Below are 22,611 nucleotides of genomic sequence, written 5' to 3'. Positions count from 1 at the left end.
CAGAGACATGTTTTGTGGATGCTTGTTCTTGCGCATAACAAGTAATTAGACAAATAGTCTGAGTTCTCTGCCCATCTTTCTTTTGCTGCATGCAATTTCCCTAAGTCTTCCAATTTATCTTGGCAAAGATTATGGCTGGCATGAATATTACATAAGTAGATGATTTGAATATTACAAGACCATTAAATGTGAAAGATCAGAGATGGAGAGGATAGATAGTAGAAAGAGGAAAGGAACTGTGAAGTTTCTTGCTAGGGGGGATAGAGATAAATGATAAAAAAGGCAAATATGGTTATCAGTTGACAAAAGCAATCTAATCCTAATTATTTGTCATTGCTACTCTGTCATGTGCCTAGGTTAGCTAGTAATTTTTCTGGATCAAATGAAGAAATGGATCCATATCAGGATAAGAGTTATATTTCTGGTATTCTTTTGTGCTGGAATTGTGCTACCTGACCCAAAACAAAGACAATTGTCAGCTGCAGTGGATATCTTAAAGTAGCACTGCGCTGTTACYAATGCTTTAAAAGAAATTGCCACTTTAAAAGAATGATAAATAATACCTGATTAAATGTTGGTATAAATGTTCTTCTGCTAGTTTCCTYGCAAAATTTAGAACTTGTCAGTTTAATTACTATTTTTTTAGCAGACTGACATAACTGGATATATTTAAGTATGAAATAATGAAGTCAAAAAGTATACCTGGAAAAAAATRGTATTAAAATGGGTGAAGAGTCGAAAGAAGTCCTAGTTCTGAAGAACAGATTATGTACTTGACCAGTCTGTCTCCAAACTTATCTCAGTTTCTACTTGGGCCTTTATGATGGAGACTTKTGACTTTCCTGTGTGTATCTTTTAGCATTAAAATGTCTTATGGGGRAAAAAAAAGCTACTGGACTAGAAGGCTTAGAACTAAGAGCAGCTCAAACTCTAGCACTAGATATATCTGTTCACTGAGTTTCATTTTCCCCACCTGCAAAATGGTGTTGATCTGTAAAACACATTGTGGTCTGCAGGTAAAAGTGCTGAGAGCCAGGTTACATTAATGGTCTTAGTAGCATCTATTCTAAAGTGTAATRTTTGTATTGTGTTTGACACAGCATGACAGCATTTAATTTGGCAGTGTTCTGCCAGCCAGTTTKCTCTGTCATTGTGGCATTTCCCTCTATTTCTTCAGGATATGCAAATCCCCTATACTGCTCTTAAGAGTGGATTGTGCCAGTGGCACCTGGCAAAACAGCCTTCCCAGTGCATGGCAAATCAATCGGAAAATATTTGTTGCACTAACCACTAATYCCACCTTCCCTCTCATTCCTATAAATTCTTACTAAGATCTCCTTTTATAAAGGAGGAGGAAAACTTAATTTTGATCAAGTTTTTATGAATGAGAAGTCACCATTTCATCCTCTCCCAGCAAATATGTGTTTTAGTGTAAATAATAAGCCCAGTAGCTCTTGACTAGCATTCCCATGAGGAAGCAGGTTCTGCTGGAAGGTGAAAAAACAGGTTCTTCATTTTTCCTGTGATCTCACTGCCATGCACTCTTTGTTTTTACAAGACAGAAGCCAATTATTTTATGTATATCAGAGATGATTACAGATTCAGGTCTAGGAGTTTAATACCAAATAAGTTAATTAAAAAATTTATGCAGATTAGTGAATCTGTCACATTTAGCTGCACACTGTGTTTTGCTGTTTAAATGATAACCAGTTGGCTTTCTGTCCACTGCAGTACCCAAACTTCACTTGGTACTGAGGTCCTACTCTATTCACTGCGGTACCTGTTAGGGGAAGTTAGATTATTTTCTTTTTCTGMTTGAGTGTATTAACAATAGGACTACATAAATGGCAGTTTTCATCCCTATTTTGCTGGAAGAAAGCTAGCTTGCATTAGTTAAGCCATGATAACTTGATTATGCCAACGACAATTCTGGATCCAGTAGCACAGATATCACTGACAAGACAAGAGAGAAGAAATATCTTCAGAATAGATTTCATCTTTGACTGACAGTACCTCCAAGTTCTTCCACTCACTATAGTTTAGAGTCTCTTACTTCCTAAAGTGTTTTAATAATTTTTAAACTCTAGTGATGAAAGAGATTGATCAGAATGTTTTTAGCCTCGAGCATTCACAAAATAATGTGTTAAGTTCCTTTAATATTTGACTTTAAATACTATAGGTTYTAAAAAATTCAGCATAGTGAAGTGATGCTTTCAAGATTTTCTTTCTTTTACTGGAGAAACCTATTAACTGTGGCTTTTTGATACAGTTTATATTTTAAAAAATAGCTTTTTTGTTAAGGTAAGTGGTGTTGATATCCAAGTAATAAGAATTAAGATAAAACTGCAAAATGCAACAAAGAAAACCATGATTCATTACATCCATTGGCCAGCAATAGCAGGCTAGAAAGAGTTAGTGAAAGGCTTTGTTACCTTCCCAGCTGTAGCTAAGTGCTAGTAAGACATTAAGGGGAATTAAATATTGCAGGTGAAATTGGAAAGAGCAGATAGAGAGGCTGCTGCCAGGGGGTGGATTAGAGAAACTGCAAAAAGAGAAATACTAAAAGAAGATTGCTGTGTGAGAAGCAAGAAGGTGGCTAAAGCTGATATGAAAAAAAATCTTTCTTCTTATTGTATGCCCTGTGGTTGAAATTCCCCACAACAGGAGAGCTAGGGTGCATTACCTTATCTTAGTGTAAAAATGTCAGGATTTATTGAGGCTTGGACTAAGGGAGACTCAAAACTAGATTTACTGCTGAGTTTGCATGAGCCACCAGGTTGGTCCAGGAGATTGGATTCATCATAGTGAAAGCACTGCTGGGATGACAGCAGGGAGGTGTCACAGATGTTGGTGAAGCCCTGCAATGGCATTATSAGAAGATACTCAGAAGCCTTCTTTGGGCCTTATGAGTTCCACTGGAAGCTATTGTATGAGGCTGGAGAAGGGAAAGATGAGTTAGTCTTTCCTTGTTTGAAATTATTGTAGTAATGCTTTTTTTTTTGTCTTAAATGACTTAGATTGTACTTTGATCGGTTCATGATACACAGGTTTGGAACCTATGGAGCTGGGGCAAAAGAAAAAACGAACACCTTAGTACAGCAGTAGCTTTGATTTTTGATATAGAACTTAATTCAGTCTTTCTTATTGTGATGCCAACCTCAATCTCTTTTCCTTCCATCTAGGCCATGTGTTTATACAGTGGGATCACCAATAAACAACAGAGCCCTTTTCCCATGCCAAGAACCACCCATTGCCTTGTCAACATGGCAAGCCTCAGTCCGTGCAGCTGCAGGCTTTGTTGTGTTAATGAGTGGTGAAAACTCGGCAGAAYCAGTCCAGCTTCCAGAAGGTGAAACACATTTTTTATGACAAAATATTTTCAATACTTTTATAATTAAAATAAAGCTTAGTAAATACATGACTTGTGAAAGAATGAAGTTCCTAACCTTAAAATCTCTTCCATGTCTCTCTGTAATCTCTGTGTCATTGTGTGGAAATTTTACCTGCTCAAGGCTCAGGATAACTTCTTAAGTGTCCAAAGTATCTTCACTTCGGCATTTCAGTGTGTTGCTTGCTTTTTTCACCTCTCTGTTTCCAAACCTAGATTTCACTTTCCATAAAATGGCTTTGTTTTAATCAGTGTAGTCAAATGTTTCGTAGATGAAATGCCTTACCATGCTATCAACAACTTCAGGCCTTAATTATCTTCCAGTTTTAGATCTCCAGTCCAAGTGTAGTTCAGTATGTGATTAGAAGCAGCCATTGTGTCATATCTGTTTCCTGAAACACATGAAATAGCTGAAGAGTATCAGGTCAGTGCCCTGAAAATCTGTTCTCTGGGGTGGTTTTTTGCATTGATAAAACATACCTTTTTCAACAGTAAGCAAACAAGCATTTCTTCTGTGTGGGTTATACTTTATTATCTGAACTTCTTTCTGCACAGAGAACCAAGTTTTTAAGGCAGTTCTTTACATGCAGTAAAGTATGTCTTGCTCACATTAGTTTTGTGTCAAAATTGAGTCAGTATTTTACAGCTTAAGTAGTTCTAATGAGAAGTAGTATAATAATCATAGTAATTGTAACYTTAACTATATGAAAAAGTTATGATTAAGTTTTTTTCTGGGGGAAAAAAATCTTCTGTTCCCCCTTTAAATAGGCAGATTTATTCTTGAAGGGGGGAAAAAAAGAATTAAAGTCTCCTTGATTTGAGAACCATCAGTTAATCCATTTGCATGGAATTGTCTGGTTTTATTTGGCCATATGTGAAGCCTGTTTCAGAGCTTCTTTCTGCTGCTGAAATATGGAAAACTGCCATGATTAGCTGCTCAGCTCACTCAGAGAATAATAATTTCCTGTCTCAGCATCAAGAAAGCAGGAAAACTCTTGACCTCAGACTATGATAACAGCTTTGCCATCCGYGTTTAACTAGTTTAATGAGAGACCCTCATTATCTTGTTTACATACAGCTGGAAATGACAAACCAGMAAGCTGTTTGGAATTGTGAAAATTKACAAAACTAATACAGAGGCARAAAGAGAAAGGAGTAATGTTGTGAGAAATGTTTTAACACCCAAGTAAACCMAAGATTTAAGTGCTAATCTGAAGCCTTGTAAGGTAATTCTGAATGAATTACTAATGAATTTAGGAATACAACTTTGTTAGTTTAATTAATAGGACTTTTAAGAATTAAAAAGTTTGAAATGTTCTGTTGTTTTAAATAACTTGTCCACTTAGATTTTGTTGTTTGGCAGTTATGGAAGGTATATGCAATGTATGCACCTTAAAATTTTTGTCTTTACACACTAAAAAAGCCTTTCAGGGTAGCKTCAATTAAAATAAGCTTGCCAAATTATTTACATACAGTATACTATTGCTGTRCTGCATATTTATAAAATTATATATAACTGGCAGAATAGTAAAATATTTTTTAAAAATGCAATTTATTGGAAGGAATTAGCATTTTGGTAAGCAGTTAATAAGTTTATTCTCAATAGAATTACAAGTTAGCTGAGTGGTTTTTTTCCTTTAAATATTTAAAACCAGTGTGCAAGCAGGCAATATGAGAACAGCAAGGAAAGTTGATTCCTTCATGGTTTTTGAGATCTGCATTCTGCTTCATAACTACACATATCTGCAGTGCATAGCTGGGCTATGTCTCAAACGCAGATTCCTCATTTACCACTTGTCTTTGCAGATTTAAGCGTGTATTTCATGCCATATGTGCCATTTTTGCATTCKGCCCTCTTTCAAATGACAAGATCAACTTGTTACGAATAGAATGAGGTCGTGTTTGTTTGAAAATAGTGACAGAATACTAGCATAAGCAGAAATTGTAACTATTTGAGTATGAGCTAAATGTGCTTAAAATACCTTCCATTCTTTATGGAGTACTTAGAGAAGAGAAATTGATCAGAAAAATACAATTAATAATGCCATTTGGGAGAAAGATTGACAGGAAGCAACATACATGTGTATGTAATGTGAACCATTTAAAAATTGGATTTATTTTTCATCACTTGTCAGTTTTACTTTCCTTCAGCGTATTACTGTAATACGTAGAAGGGGCAAATACATTTAGTCGCAAACACYTTTCTATTTGTCCAGTTCATATTCAAGAAGTAGATACTCAGCCATTTAGTGTGAAATTGACTGGCTTGCTTTTTGTGTGGTTACTATTTTGTAATCATTATCTTGTTTTGACTCTGCAGTGAAAGTGAGGAGTASACTGATACTAAGAGAAAATATGGTGCTAGAGAAGCCACTGCTRCTGTTCTGTGGTAGCAGAAACAGTTGCTTTTGCTTGTGCTCCTCTCACTTTTCATGAGACAAAACATGAGACAAAGAGTGCAGTACTTGTGTACAGCAGGGGAGTTGAGAGCTCATCATGTGCCACTCATTCGTCTGAKCCAGTGCTGAACTAATGCTCTGGCATCAGTGTGAGGGAGCTCTGTGGCAAGTTCTGGTTTTCAGATGAGATCAAAAAAATTCCAAAAAATTACGAAGAGTTTCAGCCAAACAGTTATTTTTTCATAACTACTTATTTAGCTGCAGGTTTAAATATTAGCAATAGCTCTTACCTTGTATATCAGTTGCTCTTTGGGGCTATTCCTCCTTTTCCCCAGAGGTAGTTGAGTTTTGTGGGTTTTAGTAAATGGTAAATATCAGCTGTATTTTGTGGTGTTTGTGTTAGTGCAACCTATTTGATGCAAAATACACTGGTAAGTAAAAACATTCATCATATTCTTGTATCTGGTATTAATAGACACAACTCAGGCTTTTTTTTTCGGTTATAATGAMCTGAACGGGACGCAAACAATTTTAATTATTTCAAAGATGTAATATGCAACAAAAATTCTAGGAAGCAATTACATCATTCATATTATTACTTCAAGTAGAAGAAATAAACGACCTTTAAATTGTTCTTTTGCACAATTATAAATAGATTAAAATTTCCTGCTCTTGTTAAACATTTGTGTGGAAAGTATTTCAGTTTTAACTCATAGGTGATTGTTGCCTAGTGGTTTGTGCAGTTTTGACACAATAGATTTGCTTTGCAGAACTGAAAAAAAAAATAATTTTTTTTTCAGAATTATTGGTACAGAAAACAACAAAATGTTTTGAAAGTATTTTAATTGCCTAAAATAATTATGTRTAGGAATCGAGTTGTTCTGAAATTGCATTACAAATAGGACTTGGGTGATCTACCTCTTTTTTTTCCCATGGACTAACCCCCGCCCAAACTCTCGTTTCTCCCAATGTATTTTTGCCCAGTCTGAAGATGTTTTTATGGTACAAAATGCTGTGTTTGGTAAGGAAAGCCATCTCCCCGTTTCAGCTGCGCTGTTTTCTGTTATCCTAGAGGTGGAGCTGTCTCCAAGGTAGACACCGAAAAAGTGCAGCTCAGGCAGAGGACAGGAGGGAAGCAAGAAGCGGTTGAGTGAAGCTTGTGATCCCAGTCTGTGTTCTGGATTGATCATAGGATACAAATAAAGGAAAACAAAACAAAGCTCAATGACGGGAAGACTGTGTGAGGAAGGAAATGAAGTTATGGTAGAGGTCAGGCTGGGAGACAATCTTATCAGTAGTGAGAAGGGAAGACACAAGGTCAGTGAGTTAGACAAGCTGTCTTTGAAACCGTGCTTCATGGTTCTCTCTAGAGAGAACTTCGGCCACTATAAAGACCATTTCAGGCATTGATCAGCAATTGCACTATTTTAAAACCTGGAGGATTTTATAGCAAGAGCGCACTTGTTATGCCTGTGCATGTGATTTCAGTCAACAGCAGTAGGATGAATATASTCGTATTTTACACAGTTCTAGAGTATGAATGCAGAAAACATCAAACAGCACTGTAGAAAATGGGTTGATCCCTGGGTAGGTATGCAGAGACGTTATAAAGCTTGAATCTTGCTCTGGGAGAATYCATAATTCACATGATTTCTAAAATCCTTGCAAAATAAGAGGGCCTGTGGTACCTTCACTCACTTGCATGGGCTCAGCTCTGAATAGCATATGTTCATTGCTAATCTGTGTTAATTTCTGAATGCAGTACATGCTGCTATTCTCTCTGGATTACTAATTTRATTGCCATTCCTTTTTAATATTCCATTCAAGCTGTTGATGGGGAGTTTTTTTAGAAAAAAACCTCTAGTATCTTGCTTGCTGTCTGAGCTCTGTTTGCTTAGCACAGGCCAACACCCTTTCCTTTTAGACAATCTCCTCAGTGTTGTAAGAACCTGCTCCTTTATTRAATCTCATGCCATTTGGAGCCATTTTCTGTGACTGCTTTTTGACTTCCATGCTCTTTTCAGAACATAGTTGAAAATACATGACAGTTTTTCTATTACAATTCCTCAAATTTACACTTTTCCCTGCTGTTATTGAATTCTTCAGATTTTACAATTTAACATAATTTAGCATGGAGCGTTTTGTAATGCTTTATAGCATTTAGATGCAACTCGAATTGCAGAACCTCTGAGCCTTGTCTTGTATGCATGTAAGCCAGTGGCAAAGCTGCTACTAACTATAGTGTGTKCAGTCTTGGGTCTCTTGCACAGTGTCTATCAAGAAAACTCTGTACATCAGGAGTCTGGTATTTGAAATAGTATATTGTTGCTGTCCTGGWTGACCTTTTCCTCTCAAGGTGGCGTTTGCTTGTCTTGGCTTATTTGTAGCTTTGTAAAGTTAATAATGACAAAAAGGCCCAGTGAGGTTTGTCAAACAGTTTTCCTTCTTGTTCTTAAGGTGTTTGGAGCAAATAAGTTCATTCTGCTTACATCCTGACAGGAGCTTGGGAAAATGACAGGAGTAATATATGTTCACCTGACAATACAGACAAAAGGTTTTTGATGGTGGATGTTGTCTAAAGTGGAACGGGGGGAAGGGCTCTAAGTGGTTTCTAGACACTATATAAGGCAAAAGCTTTATTTGCCTTTCAGAAGACTTCACAAACAGTATTGTTTTGTCATACTGAATAGCAGGTGGAAAATTTGTTATGGCTAAACAAAAGATTTTTTTCTCCTTCTTTGGGCAGGCTGACCTTCTTTGGTCATTAAGGTAGGAAACCAAGAGATGGTTTGCAGCAGCTGTCTGTTTCCTTTCCTCTATGCCTTGTGGTCTCCATTCAGTTGTGTTTTTTTTCCTTTTTTTTTTTTTCGTTTGGTAGTGTTCCATAGGCCTAGTCAGAATACTCTTGCAAAAGAACAAGTATTAAGGGGCTCTCAAAATAACTGAAGTTTGTATGTTTCCACTGTTGCCTCAGCTACAGTCATTTGCACATGATTCATCGCATTGTAACTCATGCTAGGCTCTTGTCAAGAGAATTAATCTATTAGTATGGCATAGTAACTTTATTATGGCCATAAATAAATATGTGATGTGATTTGTAAACTATATCATTTTTAAAGAGACGAACAGAAGATGTAAGCAACATTTATACTAATGAAAAGTACGCTGTTCTAAAGCATCCTCCACTTTATCAAAATATGTTTGTACATACAGTCATCCTATACCATTCTCTTTGTCTTCCCACCCTGTGTTCCATAATGATAAAACTTAGCATGTTTTTACCTTCCAATRAATTTTTGTCTTGTTTTAGCACCTKCTGGGTAACATGACCAAATTGTTGACTTGGGTAATATCCCATCTGAGTCTAAGATTTTATTTCTTACTGCCTGGTTGACACATCATGTACCTCCGATAGCCAGGTCTGAGTCACTAATTCAGGCATTAGTGTTATTTGTTATAGCTTGCCGATCAGTTTGGTACTGCCCCAAACATAAAGAAAAGGGTTTGGGTTGTGTGAGATAATACAAACAAGACAAAATCATAAGGTAGTAAGGTTAAAATAAAAGGTTGAAAGAATTGAATTGCCTTTTTTTTTTTTTTTTTTTTTTTTTTTTTTTTTTTTTTTTTTTTTTTTTTATTTTTTTCTTTTTTTTTTTTTTTTTTTGTTTGTGTTTGTGTATATTTAAAGGTGTTACTGGATTTCACATCTGATGTAATTCTTGGGCAGTAACTGTACAATCTTATTAAGCTGAATTAATAACATCCTACTTATGGATGATTTATTTACACATAAAGAYATCAGCAGTTAGGGAAAAATTGCAGGTGTAAATAAACAGTACTGAGTCCATGGTGGTTACCTACAACTGTTCTTAGATGTGTCCGTGAAATTATTTTTATTTCCTCCACAAAAATGCCAGAATGTAAGGTGGGAGATTTGGCCCAAAATCTCAAGTACATGAAAATATCCAGTACCTAATGTGTGCTGTAAGACTGATGAGTCTGTACAAATATTCTTTTGTTTACAGGTGTTTTGAGCTGGTACTACTACGTGTCTATGCCAATGCCAGCATCCACCTTCACTATTGCTGTGGGTTGCTGGCAGGAAGTTAAGCAGCAGTCCTTCAAAGAAACAGCTGCAATTGAAACAAGCACCGAGCTTTCCTTGCCRTCATCGCAAGCTGATTTCGGGTTGGTGTTTACAATATCGTTGAAAAATTAGATATATGGGCAGTATTTCCATTTACTCTGTGGAATGTGAAAATGAGTCATAGTAGGACAGGAATCAAAATAGAGCTTGTTTAATCTCAACAAAAAAATCTGGGCAGGAAAATAATTCCCAAGGCGTTATTTCATGGGTATGGGTGTGGTTCTTTTGATGTGAAAACAAGGCTGCTTGGTGAGCAATAAGTGTGAGTGTTCATAAATCCCGTTGTCCTCTAGATTTGTATCCTACATCCTTAATACTCTGCTGCAGCAATACCAGGTCCTGTCTTGTTTCTGACAGTGCCTGACTCTAAGCTCTTTCATGTTGCTTGACTCAGTCCATTCCGGATACCAAATGCCTCCTCCTATATATTGCCTAATCACTTTTTTCCTTCAGCTCCAACCTCATTGCACAGTTAGAGCTGGCCTGTGCAGTGGTTTGCCTGGGGTGATGTGTAATGACCAGCTACATGAAAGACTTATTGCAGTGGCTGTTTCTTAGCTGTTTTTGACCAAACTAGTGGAAACGTGATTATTTYAGATACATCTGTTTCTCCTCCCAGTCTAGTCAATACTCAATGAGTATTGAGTATTTGAATTATTACAGAGTCGTGAATGAATAGAACTATACATGTCTGAAAGTAAGATTTGAAGATAGAAAATAGGTTTCTGAAAAATGTTATTTATTTTCACATGTCTTTACCTTAGCTAGCAGAAGTCTCAGACATGGGATTTGAGTTCCTCATATATTACTCTCAGCTTTTCAAATTCATGTCATAGCACCAGAATAACCAAGGTTGTAATGGGCCTTGAAAGTTCATCTAGTCCATTCTTTCATTCTTTCAAGAGCTCAGATAAAGACTTGTAACACCCATTGGCCATTGTATTGGCTGTATGGCTCGTTGTGAAGACAGAGACTCTGTGCCCTTTGGAGATGTCYTTCAAGTACTGAAATACTGCAGTGAGATTTTCTTTCCCCTTCTCTGAAAAGGCCTRGCTCCTTGTCTTTCCTCAGAGGGAGGTTCTGCAGCCCTGTGTTAATTTTTGTGTCTTCCTTGAATTGTGAGGACCAGAAGGAGACACAATGCTTCGTGTACTGCCCGACCAGCTGTGATCAGAGCACGGTGATCCCCTCTGGCTCTGCCAGCAGCGCCCCTGCAGCTGCAGCCCAGGATGAGATTTGCCTTTGTAGCTTCAGCTGCAGCCCAGGATGAGATTTGCCTTCATAGCTGCAGTGTCACACCAGTGACTCGTGTTCAATCGACTGTCCACCAGGAGCCTCCGTGCCCCTCCTGGCAAGGCTCCTCCCCATGCATGCAGATCCCAGCCTGGGCTCTTTGGTTCTTCATCCCAGATGTGGGACTTTGTGCTTGTCCCTGCTGCAACTCACACTGTTTGTGCCAGTCCCGCCCTTTCAACCTGTCTAGGTCTCTAGAGATGGCTCTCCTTTCTGATGTGTCCACCACAGCGCCCAGCTAACCTGGCGASGGTGCTTTCAATTCCATCATCCAGGACATTTGTGAAGATATTGAGCAGTGTGGGCCCAACATAATTTCTTGGGGAACTCTACTAATGACAGGCTGCCAGCCTAGTGGAAACTGGTATCACCACTCTCCAGATGTGGCTTGTGAGATCTTGCAGACCACCCGTCCATTTTTTGTCTTGCCAGTTTGTCCCAGGCTGTGGGAAACTGGCCAGTGTTTTGCAGAGGTCCAGGCAAACAACATCCATGACTCTCCCTAAGTCAAYAGGAATTGTTATTTTATTGTAGAAGGTGATTTGGGTCATAAATATTTTTTTGTTACTCAATTTGAAACTTTGCTGAAAAAATTCTTGTGTTTTAGATAGGTGTTTTGAACTATATGTTGTTAATATTAAGACAGAGGAARTCTTTATGAATTGGTGCAACTAGTGAGACTTTGGAACTTGAGGACTTGAAATGGTTTTTTTGTTGGAATTTAAAACTAAAGGAGTCTGGTGGCTTGCAGCTTAGCTGATTTTGTTTAAAAAATGTTAATTGATCTTGGGTATAGAAATTTTCATACTTTACCTCGGATCTGTAAGAAATGCCTCYTTTGGTTTTAAAATAATTTGTAGGTTTGATGAGCTTCTGTAAATTGTGTTTTGTTTATTTCTTTGCTATTTATGCTTTTATAAAATGGGTGCCTCTACAAAAGTAAGCTGTAGGTGTTCACTATGTATTCCCCTGAAAAGTACAGCATATTCAGTAGTAGGAATTTGTTAATTTGATGAAGAAGATTATTCTGACTCAGTGTTGATGGAATAAAGGAAAGTTTTTTATCGTAAAATTTCTGAAAAAGGGGAAATATTTTTGTGATTTTTTTTGGGTAGCAAAAATTTGTGTAAGTGTTAATGAGTCTGATGGTCATAGTTATGAGTTTATCTGTGTGATGGTTATTGGGTGAGTTAATTGACACAGATAGTATGATGTGTCTGCAGCAGTTAGTGTTAGTGGAATAAACAGAATTGAAGTGTCTTGGAAAAAAAAAGTTACCAAAAACAATGCAGAAATCCTCTGCAAATGTGGTGGCTATTGCCTGTAGACAAAAACAGAGACCCTAAGTGTACAAGCTTGTTTCACAGATAATCAGGACACAAAATCTATGTCTTTAAAGATATGCTCTTACAGTTATATGCAGTTAATCTTTGTTTGGGAGTTACTACAACAGAGATTGTTGCTTATTTTGGTCAGTGAGACCTGGTAACCAAACCAGTATTGTTCACAGTTGCAGACATTTCTAGAAAGGGCTGGAAGTGGATTGACAAGCAAATATTAAGCTTGTGTCTCAAATAAGATAGTGGTTATAAACTCTAGGAGAGCAGGAAAAGGAAGCAATTCTGAAAGAAGTTGTTGAAATKTGTGATGTAATTTGTATCCAGGTGCCAGTGAGTTTGACCTAAGAAAGCTGTATCAAAGTAAATGGAGCTAYGATGTTTATAACTTTTTTATCTTCTTGCGGTCATTAAGGACTTGGCAATTTTTATAAGAGATATGGTGCTAGCTTTCATGTTCCTTCCTAATCTCAGTTTTGATAATAAAATGCAAAGTGTCATTGTTTTAGAACAGAAATATACTGAATTAGCCCAGCCTTAGGAAAAAAAAATTTGGTAGTGACAGATGTGATTTCTTTACATATGTAGTCAATGAAAGGACTTAAGTCTTTCTCCCAGAGCARTGGACTTTATGTCAGGTATTAAAGTTTTAATACTTCAGCAAAATCTCATCCTTTTCTACATGTTATCATTTTGTTTTCTGTGTCAGCACTCACCTGGAGTGGAGCATGATCTTCCAAGTATAAATGCTTTGGGCAATGATGGATGCTTTGCCTGTCAAGGCATAGTAGAACCAGATTACTTAAACTGAAATTTTAAACCAAGGAGAGGCTGTGCATTGTAGAGAACACAGGCTAAGGTGAAAACATGAAGCTGATTTCTGTTTAGATAAGAGTATTTAGGCAGATGGCTTACTTAGAAGGTATGTGACTCAGTGTTTAGGAAGGATTTGATTTACCCCTTCTACCTTCCAGCTACAGCTCTGAATATCCTGTAAAAGTTCTATAAAGTAAGGTTGGCCTAAGGTGATATTGCTGAATCTCTAGTGTGACATAAACTGTTTTTTTTTTTTTACTTAATAGTAATTAAAAAAAAAAGTAGTAGAAGTTTCTGGAGAATTATAGTAACAACARAAAAAATCTTGCTTGGAATTACATTCTAATTACACCTAAAATATTTGTGTTAATATTATGTTAATAGGTACAGAATTTTATTTTCATAGCCAAGTTTGAATAGGAATTTTCTGAATAAATATTTTTGTATTCTTATTCGTTCTCTTTACATRTATTTTGAGCACTTATTCTTTTGATGCATATCTGTTACAAAAACAAGGTGTGACTAGTCTCTCTTTTTAGTTATCAGTTCTACTCAAACCTGTGGTAATGAGTATTTCAARGTGCTGCACATGTGTGAACAGGGTGAGAATGCAAATGAGCTGGTTCTATGGAAATTAGCTCTGTCATTCAGGTATCTAGAGAATATCCTTGTCTTAGCATAGTCAGTTGTGCACATTTCTGATATTCCAATTAACTATTGTTTTGTTTTGTTTTGTTATTGTCAGATGGCATGAAGAAATCTGCGGTCATATGGAATATCCCTGCCGTTTCCAGAATCCTGCTGCCAGGTTACAGGCAGTCATTCCTTACAGAGTCTTTGCTCCTTTGTGCCTTATGGAAAGCTGCGAAAAGTGTTTGCTTCAACTAATTCCTCAGTGTCTCTCAGCTGCTTATGCCACACTGGGWACCCACCCCTTTTCCAGGCTTGATGTTTTGATAGTTCCTTCCAACTTTTCCAGCCTGGGAATGGCTAGGTAAAGAAACTTCTTAATATACAATCTGCTCTATTTTGTTGCACTCCTTATCAGCTGGTTAGTGGTGTCAAGTTGCTGTGCTATTTTTCAATATAAAGTTGCTGTGCTATTTTTCTTAAACCAAGCTTAAAATTCTTGTTTTGACTTAATGTGAGTGACCTTTAATTTTAGTTTCAACAGGTCTTAGAGAAGGAAAATACAAGCTTATTAGACTTTGGGGTCTGAATTTCTGCATTGACCAAACTGAAGTTCTTTTATTGGTTCTGTTGATATGAATACCTGATGCTGCTGTGATGGTCTTGTTTATTTTTTTTTTTAATATTTTGACAGAACAGGAACATGTTAAAATTCAGATCTAGAGTTTCTTCTTAAATCTTTCTGATGTATGATTTCCTACTCAAACACTTATYTTCAGAAGCTGAAGAAAAATTGTAACAATTRTATAACCAAGTTTTCATGGAACTGTGAAGGCTCTCAAACTTTTCCAAGTCCCTCTGGGAGACATCCAGTCCCTCCAGTGACTGTACCACTCAGATTGGTGTTGTCAGCAAACTTGCTGTGTGCACTTGATCCCACTGTCATGTCACTTGAAAAGATGTTAAATATTGCCAGTGCCAGTCCCATTACTGATGCGTGAGGACACCTCTGGCCACTGATCTCCACTGGGACAATGAGCCATTCACTGCAACCCTTTTGAGTGTGACCATCCAACTAATTCCTTATCCGCTGAGTGCTSCTTCCACCAAATCCTTGTCTCTCCAGTTTAAAGACAAGGATGTTGCACAGTACAGTGTCCAGTGCTTTGCGTATGTTCAGGCCGATAGCATCAATTGCTTTTCCATTGTCCAGCACTGTTGTAATCCCATGTTAGAAGGCCACCAAATTTGCTAGGCATGGTTTGTTATTAATGCAGCCATGTCGGCTGTCACCAATCACCTGTTTATTTCATATGCCTGGTTTCTAGAAGGATCTGCTCCATGCTTTTGCTGGACTTTGAGTTGAGACTTACTGGTCTGTAGTTCCCCAGATCATTTTTCTATACCTTTCTGAAAAGCAGTTTTGTGTTTCTCTTTTTCCAGTCAGTGGGAACTGATGATGCCAATAAGATCAYGGCCCTGCATGCTGTGTTTATTCCCCATGTTGCATGTTAATAGCATAGGGGCTTTTAAGTTGGGCCCTTGAACAAACTGACTTCAGGTGCTGCCCTTCAGGTGCCCTTGTGCTGACCTCTCTTCAGGCTCTGGGCATCTTATGAGTGGGGTGGACTGAGGTTCCCCTTCCCCAGCAACTTTAATGTAAAACTCTTCACCAGCCTGAAGGTACTCTGAACCTTCTCTGACAGATGGACACCATCAGCAGGCCAGGTTTTTCAAAGTGAATCTCATGGTCCAAGTCGCCAAATTCCTGGTGTGACACCRGTCCTATAACCCTTTGTTGATTTGCCATCCTTGACTGGTCCTTTCAAGCTGTAGATTTTTTTTTTCCCTACAGCTTTCCTCTTGCAATCCTCTTTTGGGTTAAAAGTAGAGAATTATGCTGGCACATTAACCATATTGCATAGKTTTTAGGATAAGTTTACTTGCTTTTTTATTTTACGAAGATGTAGGAAATTTGAAACTTAAGGATTCAGTCACCCTTCTCTTTCATATAAAGCTCTTTGCTTTGTAGATAGTTTTTAGTGATTACTGAGTTTCCAGTGATAGTTCATCACTCAGTGAAAGCATCAAATTGTTTGGTGCCTCTACCACAAATTTTATTCTCTGTTGCTSTGCATGGTGGTTTGATTTGGAGTGAGGTGTGGCACTGTGTACCATATTCTTGAAGCCGTATGAAATTTGTAGMGTTGTTTAGCAGTTTTGTGTGATTCAAAGGCATGCTACTAAAGGGTTGACACAGGGAGTTATGCTATAATTGAGGAAGAAACTGGCCATTTTACTTAGCTGTGAGATAAGAGCAGTGGACTGTGGAACCATGAAAGGCAAGACATACAAATAGTACAAAACAGRAGAGAAAGCAGATCATGATGTCTGGGCCAAAATTACAGCACAGAGAAGGAGAAATCTTTAAGATTCAGCTGTTGATACGCTGTAACTCTTTGGAAGATTTTCAATGCCTTCCCTGCATGTACCTTTCCTAGAATTTATAGGGAAAAGATGCCTGCAGGGAATTCTGTTGCAAAACTATCTGTCATTATATGAGTCCAGACTGCATRTTCAGAATACTATAATTGTGTTTGGTTTGTGAAGAATATGAGAAAAACCTGTGCTTTTATTCCCCCATGCTTCTTCTAATCAGTGTCTATTCCAAGCGATCCATAACATTGAATATAAGAGGATTGAAGAATGGGTGTGCATACTTCCTGATGCCTGTCATTCAACAGCACATCAAGACAAAGACATTCAGATTTTTTAAAATGTAAATAGTTTAAGAACTAATATAAGCTGTTTAAATGTTGAGGTGTATTTGGRCAGAAGATTATTAATTGACTCATAATAGTTTACTGGTTCTTGTTTCTTGTGATCTTTCAAATAATAGCTTCTATGTATATAGCAAGCTACTGAAATGGTTAATTCTGGTGCATGCAATGATAATTGCCTAAATTGCTTAGGCTCACRATAAGCTGTGTGCTAAACCATGTCCAAACCCACATAAAGGAAAAAAGCTAGCTATAACCTTGGGTTAAAAAGGTTGCTGTAATATTATTTTTTATCTTCTAGTCTATCTGTGGCAGTACAAACATAATACAGCMTGCCAGCACATAGAAGCTGTTGTTATGAGAACTCTAATTGGACTCCTGTCTACCAGGGAAGGAAGCAGACATAAATGTTAGTCATTATCTGAAGTATTAGGGCTTTACAGCATTGGGCGCTTTTCTTTGTTCCTTCAAAGACGATACTATGCCTTTCCCATCTCAGAATATTTCTTTCTTTCTTCTCTTTATTTATTGTTTCCCARCATCTTAGATTGGTATCAAATTACAATTGTTCTTGCTCAGAGTTCTCTAATTAAACTCTCTATTTTAGTGGCAGCTACTGTGGGTCAGCAGCATTTCTCTTGAAGTCTGATGCTTCATGAGAAAAATTCTAGTTGAAAGCATAKTCATCTTGTGTTTTCTGTACATATTTGCCTGTTTTTAAATTTTCTATGGACTTCTCTATGGAAYAGGATTTTGTCTCTAAGCAGTAATTGCAGTCAATTCCTCTTGGTTCCTACAGGTCTTTGAAGATGGAGGATTTAGTTTTGCACACTGTGTTGGTTTTATATTGTTTTAAATCAAGTGATTCAGTATAGCTTCTCCTAAATTCAAATAAAAAAAACTATGTGGCCTACATGTCTTTGTTGGTGATATCATGTTGAGCTGTATAGAAATTAAATTAATAAAACATTGTGGACCAAATTTAAATAGCTTAAAAGCCCGAGGTTCAATCTTTCGCTAGAACGTGTAGAATCTCGTAAACACATAAAAACAGTCAATTATGTAATTTTAAGTACTTTTACTAGAAGAAGAGAGCAAATTGGAGTAAAAGGAGTAGGGAAGTGGGTCACACTACAAGGCCCTAGAGCCTCCRATTGGGTTGTTCATGGGAGAGATCCCTGACCATACACTGCACTGAAAGATGCACATCATTAATGTATTGAGAGAACTAAGAGGTTAAAATCAGATCAAAAGTAGCACTGTGTTTTGATGTTGTTGATGRTGATGCACTATTCCCTGTGGAACTGTTGATCCCACTGGCATTTAAATATCAGAAGTATTTCACAATTGCAATGCTTTCATGTGAGCCAGCAGTTACTCACGTGAGCAAAGCTCAGTGCAGGATTGTAGATGAAAAATAAGGTCTGTGTATTTGCTGSTTGTTTGGGCTCTTCAAATCAGTTCATTCCCAATCCAGTTTCGTTGATCACATTTGGAAACYTAGTGTTTCCAGATCTCTTCCCACTGACCTACAACTCAATTTCCTCTCCTTTTGTCAGAACCTGAAGAGACTCTGAATTCCTTGTTCTTTTTTATTCTCTGAGGAAAAACATTCTTTCAAATACAGAAACTCTAACTTTTGATGCCACCTGAGCCTGTACTTGAGACCTTGACTTCTCTTGCAGTGTTTAACTGCATATTTTTTTTCCCAGTTACACCAATCTCTTGTGTTTCTGTGGTGTTAGAAACTCCTTAGCAGCTTTCTACTTCTTCAGAGTGAATGTGCTGGTATTTATTTTACTCCCCTGAGCACTGTAAGCCTTCGCATTCCGTTGAAATTCTCTTTTTGAAACAATGGTCTTTATGGCTCTTTTTGTTTCCAGCACACATTGCTTAAATAAGATAGGATTACTCTTTTTTCTGTTTGAACTAATGTATTTCAAATAATGAACTACTAGTTTAGTAGTAAGTGCTAGCACAAGGAGATATTCTTATCCAGGTACTATGTATAAATAACCTTTCTAGGCACGTCACATGGTGCTGGGATCTAGAGGAGTACGATGAGGAAAGTGTCCTTTGGTGTATACCATGCTCCTAGTTTTTCCTTAAACTCATCACTAGTAATGACTGTGCGATAGATGGACATGCAATCTAATCTAGTTTATCTGCATTTACAGACAGTTTTGCCCAGAAAAGCTAGAGAAACCAGAACTTCTGACCTAGATTCTGATGTTTTCAAAACAGGATCCTAATGTTAGGTTATTTGAGTTCTGTTCAGGTTTTAAAATTAGCRGGCCTTATTTTCAGCTCTGCTGGACACCCTTGAGACACAAAAAGTGTTTGATGACAAGGATGCTTGGAATATTTGTAAATCAAGTCAACTTGTATAGCTGACTAAATATGGATTTAGCAACCCAGCGTTCTATTCCTATTTGTAAGGATCTTATTCACTTTTCTCCTGTCATGTTAAAAAATGGTCTTTGGTATATCCACCTTTATTCTTTGAAGAAAGAATATCACTTTGTTCAAAATATTGTGTATCAGCAGATCTCTTGAGTCTTTCCAGTCTATGTCACCAAGGTTGTTAACTTTTTAAATTGAAAAGGGAGAAGGTTCAAACAGCCCCTTTGATCAGTGCATCTGTAGCCACCGTTTATCTGTTCTGTATGTCTGCAATGTTACGATGACAACTGATAAGCCTGTAGAAAATCAGCCAGAGCTACTGGACAACTTTCAAGTGTCAAAGTTAAATGTAAAATCTTTAATATTGTTCAGTCTTGCAGAACTATGTTTTAATATTTAATACAATTGTAGAAGCCTTTTGTGAGTCTGCACAACTGTAGACACACTTTTTTTCACAAGATTTTCAGTTATGTTAATTTCACAAAATAGAAGAGTGAGCCTTTAAACATTTAGTTTATTTTTTACATATCACTAGTTGATAGTCCACAAAAAAATAATCATGTACAAAATTTAAAGTAAAAGTAAAAATATGGTGAAAGAAAAATCAAGTCTTAGCTGTGATAGCAGTAATTCACAGCTAAGTGAATTGCATGTGCAATGCAATGTAATGCATGTAATAATGTGCATGTACAACACATGCACATTAACTTAGTGTCATTTAGAAGTTGTGTGAATTGACACATAGAGGTAACCAGGGCAACCACCAAGCCACCGCTGAAATGCAAAGAGTAGATTTATTCATTGACCCACTAACAATGTTGGGCCAAGACCCAYGGGAGCGTGGGCTCTGTTAGGCTTAGTTCTTCCTAGTGCAAAGAAACCCACAAGGACACAGGCTCCAAGAGGCTGAGTTCACCCTGGGGCACAGTGGGGCACCTGCTGCCTGCCCCGATATATCTCGTGCATGCACAGTTTATCACAAAGCTGTGCTTTTATTATCTCTCTCTCCCAGCAGGAGGAGGCTCAAGCATGTCTATGCGAGTGTGTTATCTCTACTCAGGAATTCTACCTCTCCAAAAAGGCAGAGGATGAGCACTAGGCACAATAAATGGAGTTCTGCAACACCTATAGTCTTAGMATTCCCGCCTGCAAGGTTACTTTGAGAGAAACTATTTCCTCCTCCTTGCCAAATCTTCTGGTTTTAACCCTTTCCTCACAACTGTTGTTGAGGGCATTTGCTGACCCTTAGCTGAAGCCTGAAATTTAATTTGCTACCACTGCAATCACATTGCTTCGCCCATTTTGGTATCAATTTAGTATTTTAGTATTGAAACAGGATTTGGAGTACTTCAGGCCTAATACATTTCCTTGTCAATGTGCCTTGTTGATCTATTAACTGCTATCAGGTGCCATTTTAACAGAGAAGCTGCATGTTTGCTCTGCAGGACCAGTGGATTTCTTTTGCATTTCTGATAGTTTTCCATAGAGCTTTTTCTTTGGAAGACAAGGTGCAATATTAACATGTCATGAGATGTTTCTGTTACAGGATAGAATCACAAGAAGATATCTCAGTCTGATGTTACTGACCAAAATTAATACAAAAAACGGGTGTTTTAGAACATGTGGATTTACTTATGCTTCAACTATGCAGCTGTACATAATTACTATTTATAATTTTATGAGATGRATAAAAAATACTGTTTTATGAATTTAAAAATCACTTCTTTCTTTTGCTATATGCACATGAATTTTTAAAAGGACTTCTGGTCATTGAAACTGRAGCATTAATGGGGCTCTTTTGATGCTACTGTAGAATAGTAACAGAATAGTAAATTCAATGTTTTTAAATTTTAGGACTGGAATTATTTCAGAGCCTGTTAACATTATTATMATTAAGGGTACCTAAGCATTTCCAATATAAACTTGTACTTCAGTGGTTTATAACTGTAAAGACTTTTTCCAGCTGAAAGCTGGCATAAAGTGGTTTAGCTTAGGAAAAGTGGATGTGCGTGCTGTACACACATATGTGAGAGGCCAGCATGTTTCTATGTTTATTATATTTGTTATATGTTACATAGAGTATGTATATATATATTTCTGTATGCATGTCTAATATGATATACTCATACTGCCCTTTATATATGTGTATGTGTGTAGGTAATAATAGTGATTTTATTCTTCTTGTGTGATTTGCATAGCATTTATAAAATAAAAGTATAATTTTCCCTCAAAAGTGACCTGTCTATAGAGAGCTGGAGTATGGAGAGAGAAAAAAGTTAATTGTTATTACTGAACCCTGAAACTTTGAAACTAATTTTCAGAATTTTGCTTGCCTGYGTCCTACTTTATCTCTACCCCTCAAATTTTTTCTCCTGCCAATAGAGATGTAWAATATTATTAAAAAAGACTTTTGCTTGTAGATCAGTAGTACTGTAGTCCCTCTACTGTTYAATATTCAGTCAGCAACATTAGACTGTTTTACTTCTGTTTCTGAATCATATAAGTGATTATAAATGCAGAGATTTTGCATGTAAATGCTGTAACTGATAAGAAAGAAGATAATAAATTTAAATATTTAATTGTTTTGAAGCCCTAAGCTTAATTTTTAACGGGCCAAAAGAAAGACAGCATTCAAAGTTGCCACAGGCTTCTGTCACGCAATTATCTCTGATTTGATTTGCGATACCAAGTATGTGAAGCTTTCTTCGTCTCTTTCTAAAATAATTACTAGTAGTCTGCAATTTGCCAGCCCCACCGGGAAGAACCTGATCCAGGTCATTGCTTTTAGATTTTAAATGTAGACTGCAAGACCAATGATACTTAAAGGAACTGCAGAGAAAGCATTAAATTCATGCAAAATCCTTGACCTCTGGCACATGACCTCTTGGTRCTAATGTCAGTCTTTTTTGCTGTAGCCTTGATTTCAAATTTATCAAAGCTCTGCCAAAAGTATGCAAACAARTTGCTGTCTTTATTTTTTCTTTTTTGTAGTTTTGTTTGTTTTGTTGCTGATAGGAGTCTGGTTTAAAGATCTATAACCCTTTTCTTGAATGAGTAGTGGGTTAAGTGCTCACWGGTGACTAGCTCAGAGGAGGCTAAGAGAGTTCATGTTTCTAAAAACCATGATGTTGCTGAGCAAAAACTCTAAGCAATCCAGTCCTTACGAGTAGTTGTGAGGAGTATGAAGAGTAAAGTGATCCATTCCTAAGCTTTATCTTTTGCTTCTGGCCAGGGGAACTTTTTGGTTGGTCACAGAGAGTTGGGTAGGCAGTTTGATTTCCCTCTCTCAGCTCACCCATACCTGGCCCGGAGTGTTGTTTTTGTCTACACTTTTGACAGTATGCTGTGCCCAGTTTTGGGCTGCCTGTTTATGACAAAGTGAATCAGGCCTCTGCCAGCATTGTTAGCAGGTAAGAGA

The 22,611-nt window shown here is 37.2% G+C and overlaps 1 protein-coding gene across 5 annotated transcripts in view; it reads left to right on the top strand.

The window, feature by feature from the left end:
* The window catches only part of AOPEP (aminopeptidase O (putative)), a 185,965-nt gene that overhangs the window by 17,928 nt on the left and 145,426 nt on the right, over nt 1–22,611 (top strand). For all 5 annotated transcript variants that reach the window (XM_057369987.1, XM_057369984.1, XM_057369988.1 and 2 more), the window contains exons 3-5: nt 3,183–3,349; nt 9,813–9,975; nt 14,126–14,374. In XM_057369987.1, the coding sequence (XP_057225970.1) occupies nt 3,183–3,349; nt 9,813–9,975; nt 14,126–14,374 (579 nt within the window). The remainder of the gene's footprint in view (nt 1–3,182; nt 3,350–9,812; nt 9,976–14,125; nt 14,375–22,611) is intronic.

Source organism: Malurus melanocephalus, unplaced genomic scaffold (genome assembly GCF_030028575.1).
Source record: "Malurus melanocephalus ecotype Western Australia unplaced genomic scaffold, MMel_1.1 scaffold_117, whole genome shotgun sequence".
Taxonomy (NCBI): Eukaryota; Metazoa; Chordata; class Aves; order Passeriformes; family Maluridae; genus Malurus; species Malurus melanocephalus.
The sequence above is the reverse complement of the archived record's forward strand: the minus strand, read 5'-3'. Positions and strand labels throughout refer to the sequence as shown.